This window comes from Phoxinus phoxinus (assembly GCF_949152265.1).
Source record: "Phoxinus phoxinus genome assembly, chromosome: 19".
Lineage (NCBI taxonomy): Eukaryota > Metazoa > Chordata > Actinopteri > Cypriniformes > Leuciscidae > Phoxinus > Phoxinus phoxinus.
In genome coordinates, this window is record NC_136894.1 from 32441216 (window position 1) to 32446215 (window position 5000).

Here is a 5000-nt window from a genome sequence, read left to right on the forward strand (position 1 = left end):
GGGTAGGGTCGGGTGTCGGGACCGGAGGTAAACCCCTGCTGGGAGAGGAGCTATAGCCGTGTTCCTCCGCCGGACAGAGACTCCGGCTTCTACATAGTTCCCGAGAAGGATGGAGGGTTTGCGTCCAATGCTAGATCTAAGGCCCTTGAATCGGTCTCTCAGGTTCAAGATGCTCACTGTTCCTCAGGGAACAAGGGTTACAGTCGTGACCGAGACGTTTTTAAACTACAGTAACGTCTTCAGTAACGTCTTCAGTGACGTCTTCAGTGACGTCTTCAGTGACGTCTTCAGTAACGTCTTCAGTAACGTCTTCAGTGACGTCTTCAGTGACGTCTTCAGTGACGTCTTCAGTGACGTCTTCAGTGACGTCTTCAGTAAAGTCTTCAGTAACGTCTTCAGTAACGTCTTCAGTAACGTCTTCAGTAACGTCTTCAGTGACGTCTTCAGTAACGTCTTCAGTAACGTCTTCAGTGACGTCTTCAGTAACGTCTTCAGCAACGTCTTCAGTAGCGTCTTCAGTGACGTCTTCAGTGACGTCTTCAGTAAAGTCTTCAGTGACGTCTTCAGTAAAGTCTTCAGTGACGTCTTCAGTAAAGTCTTCAGTAAAGTCTTCAGTGACGTCTTCAGTGACGTCTTCAGTAACGTCTTCAGTAACGTCTTCAGTAACGTCTACAGTAACGTCTACAGTGACGTCTTCAGTGACGTCTTCAGTGACGTCTTCAGTGACGTCTTCAGTAACGTCTTCAGCAACGTCTTCAGTAACGTCTTCAGTAACGTCTTCAGTGACGTCTTCAGTGACGTCTTCAGTGACGTCTTCAGTAACGTCTTCAGTAACGTCTTCAGTGACGTCTTCAGTGACGTCTTCAGTGACGTCTTCAGTGACGTCTTCAGTGACGTCTTCAGTGACGTCTTCAGTAAAGTCTTCAGTAACGTCTTCAGTAAAGTCTTCAGTAAAGTCTTCAGTGACGTCTTCAGTAACGCCTACAGTAACGTCTACAGTGACGTCTTCAGTGACGTCTTCAGTGACGTCTTCAGTAACGTCTTCAGTAACGTCTACAGTAACGTCTACAGTGACGTCTTCAGTGACGTCTTCAGTGACGTCTTCAGTAACGTCTTCAGTAACGTCTTCAGTAACGTCTTCAGTAGCGTCTTCAGTGACGTCTTCAGTAACGTCTTCAGTAACGTCTTCAGTAAAGTCTTCAGTGACGTCTTCAGTAACGCCTACAGTAACGTCTACAGTGACGTCTTCAGTGACGTCTTCAGTGACGTCTTCAGTAACGTCTTCAGTAACGTCTACAGTAACGTCTACAGTGACGTCTTCAGTGACGTCTTCAGTGACGTCTTCAGTAACGTCTTCAGTAACGTCTTCAGTAACGTCTTCAGTAGCGTCTTCAGTGACGTCTTCAGTGACGTCTTCAGTGACGTCTTCAGTAACGTCTTCAGTAGCGTCTTCAGTGACGTCTTCAGTGACGTCTTCAGTAAAGTCTTCAGTAACGTCTTCAGTAAAGTCTTCAGTAAAGTCTTCAGTGACGTCTTCAGTAACGTCTACAGTAACGTCTACAGTGACGTCTTCAGTGACGTCTTCAGTGACGTCTTCAGTAACGTCTTCAGTGACGTCTTCAGTAACGTCTACAGTAACGTCTACAGTGACGTCTTCAGTGACGTCTTCAGTGACGTCTTCAGTAACGTCTTCAGTAACGTCTTCAGTGACGTCTTCAGTGACGTCTTCAGTGACGTCTTCAGTGACGTCTTCAGTGACGTCTTCAGTGACGTCTTCAGTAACGTCTTCAGTGACGTCTTCAGTGACGTCTTCAGTGACGTCTTCAGTAACGTCTTCAGTGACGTCTTCAGTGACGTCTTCAGAGACGTCTTCAGTGACGTCTTCAGTGACGTCTTCAGTAACGTCTTCAGTGACGTCTTCAGTAACGTCTTCAGTAACGTCTTCAGTGACGTCTTCAGTGACGTCTTCAGTGACGTCTTCAGTGACGTCTTCAGTGACGTCTTCAGTGACGTCTTCAGAGACGTCTTCAGTGACGTCTTCAGTGACGTCTTCAGTGACGTCTTCAGTGACGTCTTCAGTGACGTCTTCAGAGACGTCTTCAGTGACGTCTTCAGTGACGTCTTCAGTAACGTCTTCAGTAACGTCTTCAGTAACGTCTTCAGTAACGTCTTCAGTGACGTCTTCAGTGACGTCTTCAGAGACGTCTTCAGAGACGTCTTCAGTGACGTCTTCAGTGACGTCTTCAGTAACGTCTTCAGTAACGTCTTCAGTAACGTCTTCAGTAACGTCTTCAGTGACGTCTTCAGTGACGTCTTCAGTGACGTCTTCAGTAACGTCTTCAGTGACGTCTTCAGTGACGTCTTCAGTGACGTCTTCAGTGACGTCTTCAGTGACGTCTTCAGTAACGTCTTCAGTAACGTCTTCAGTGACGTCTTCAGTGACGTCTTCAGTGACGTCTTCAGTGACGTCTTCAGAGACGTCTTCAGTGATGTCTTCAGTGACGTCTTCAGTAACGTCTTCAGTGACGTCTTCAGTAACGTCTTCAGTGACGTCTTCAGTGACGTCTTCAGTAACGTCTTCAGTGACGTCTTCAGTGACGTCTTCAGTGACGTCTTCAGTGACGTCTTCAGTGACGTCTTCAGTGACGTCTTCAGTAACGTCTTCAGTAGCGTCTTCAGTGACGTCTTCAGTGACGTCTTCAGTGACGTCTTCAGTGACGTCTTCAGTAACGTCTTCAGTAACGTCTTCAGTGACGTCTTCAGTAACGTCTTCAGCACAGAGCCGAAGCACCACCGCAACAATGTTCTTCTGCAGAACACATGCAGATGTTTTTTAGCCACTAGAGGGACAAAAGCTCCCGGATCAGTATCTCAAGCTCAGACTCGGATGTGACGGGTGTACTGATATCAGTGATGCGCCGGTGGATCCAAAATGAGCGGTTACCCGCGGTTACGAGTCATCCAAAAATATTTGTAATGATATTCGGGTCGCGCTCGGTCGCTCGTTTGAAATAAAGATGCCAGTTTTCTATGAAATACATCGGCCTACGCTTTGGCTGAATAACTGGCGAGGATGACGCTCAAGCTCAGTCTGGAGTTGTGCCGCTTTAATAGTTACTTTTAAACGCATATAGCTCAGTAATGCCAGTTTATGTATTTTCTGAGGGGGGGGGGGAGATTTCTGTTGGGAAAGTGGGGGGAAAAACGCACACTTCGGTTAGACTGGATACACACACGCAGCATCTTAATTGTTAAGAAAATGAAACTAAATAAATGAATAAATCAAGCCTTTAGTACATAACACTATATTATTATATATATAGATTATGATATCATACAGCGTTCAGGTTCCTGGGTCTTCTCTCAGTGGAGCTGCTGACGCTACGGTGAGCGGTTACTACGCGGGTCGGGTACAATATATATTTATATTTTTTTTTTGCGGTCCGAGTTGCGGGCGGGTTAGTTGAAAACGTCGGTCGGGTCGGGTGGTTTATACATTGACCCGCGCATCACTGGCTGATATATAACGGTGTGTGTCGTTCGCTGTAGTCCAGTCAGTCAGGTCGAGTGTTGGACGCTTGCGGACATTAGAAGTTGCGGGAAGTGACATCCTGTAAACGGCAGAATCGTGACCGATCTCACACACACACACACACACATTCATTTAGAGAGCAGAAGTGAGAGTAATAACTGGAAACATACCGTCCATCAGATGATATAAGACACACACACACACACACACACACACACACGCTTCACTGAGATGCTTATTATCACTGACAAACGTGAATCACGACTGAGAGACGATTTGCAAAATCCTGTGGAGGCTCCTGGAATGTAAAGTGTGTGTGTGTGTGTGTGTGTGTGTGTGTGTGTGTGTGTGTGTGTGCCCCGAGGATCAGATCTCGGTCGTGTCAGGGCAGGAGAATGAGGGTAAGAATGTGTAAACAGCGGCGCAGAGTTCCTCAGTGAAGAGCTTCTCACACACTCGTTTCTTCAACTTCTTATCAATCAAATCACACTTTTATTCACAACAGTGAGATCTGAACTCCCGATAGAGAGTCAGTTCCAGAGGTAAGGCCGTCAGTCTGTATTATTTCAACTTTTTCTTCAAATAATTGTTTAACAGAGGAATTCCCCATGGCTTTATGAAGTTTTTAGGATCATTAATATCACGTTCAGGGTCGGGATGGGGAACTCACCAGGATTCTGCTGTCCAGTTTGTCACCTTTGACCTCCAGGTTGACCTTCTGAACCAAACATAGCTTGACCTGCTGCCCGACGGCCTCCTGAACGCTCTCTACACACACACACACACACACACACACACACACACACACACACACACACACACACACACACACACACACACACACACACACACACACACACAATCAGAATGAAACATCTGAGAAATCAACAGATGAACACCACAGGCCGACACCACAAACATGACAAAGATCATGTCGTAATTGTGACATAAAAGCAGACATTATGAGATGAAGTAGAAATTATGACATAATTATAACACAAAGAAGTCAAAATTATGACATTAAAACTAAAGTCAGAATTACAGTCATCATTTCGAGGTTGTCACAATTTCGACTTATTCTCATCATTCCTACTTTGTGTGTCATAGTTCAGATTTACTAAACCCAGTCAGTGTCGATGACTGATTATTATTATAACGGGCTCTTGTGCGCCTGTGCGTCACGCCGCTCGCGCCAGCGTCAGGTGTGGGCGGAGTCTGAACTGGCCCCTCCCACCGCTAACATACCTTAATAATAATAATAAAGCGCTGAAAGTCTCGTTATACTTTTCTAGAGTAAATGAGCACAAACACGAGGTTTAAGCAGTGCAGTCGTGCACGTGCACGCACACACGGGCGCGCGCGCACACACACACACACACACAGTAAGTCAAATGTGAGAGACTGAAGTGTTTTACCCAGCAGATCCTGAGGAACGCCTGGCTCTTCTCCGCTCATCTTCTTCACTGGT

At 46.2% G+C, this 5000-nt stretch overlaps 1 protein-coding gene across 1 annotated transcript in view; it reads right to left on the reverse strand.

Annotated features, from left to right (window-relative positions):
* The window catches only part of carmil1 (capping protein regulator and myosin 1 linker 1), a 42888-nt gene that overhangs the window by 37661 nt on the left and 227 nt on the right, over positions 1-5000 (reverse strand). Inside the window, exons 1-2 of the mRNA XM_079591862.1 lie at positions 4948-5000; positions 4203-4300 (exon numbers count right to left, since the gene is read on the reverse strand). The exon at positions 4948-5000 is cut by the window's right edge and continues 227 nt beyond it. Of these exons, the coding sequence (XP_079447988.1) occupies positions 4203-4300; positions 4948-4987 (138 nt within the window). The 5' untranslated portion in view covers positions 4988-5000. The remainder of the gene's footprint in view (positions 1-4202; positions 4301-4947) is intronic.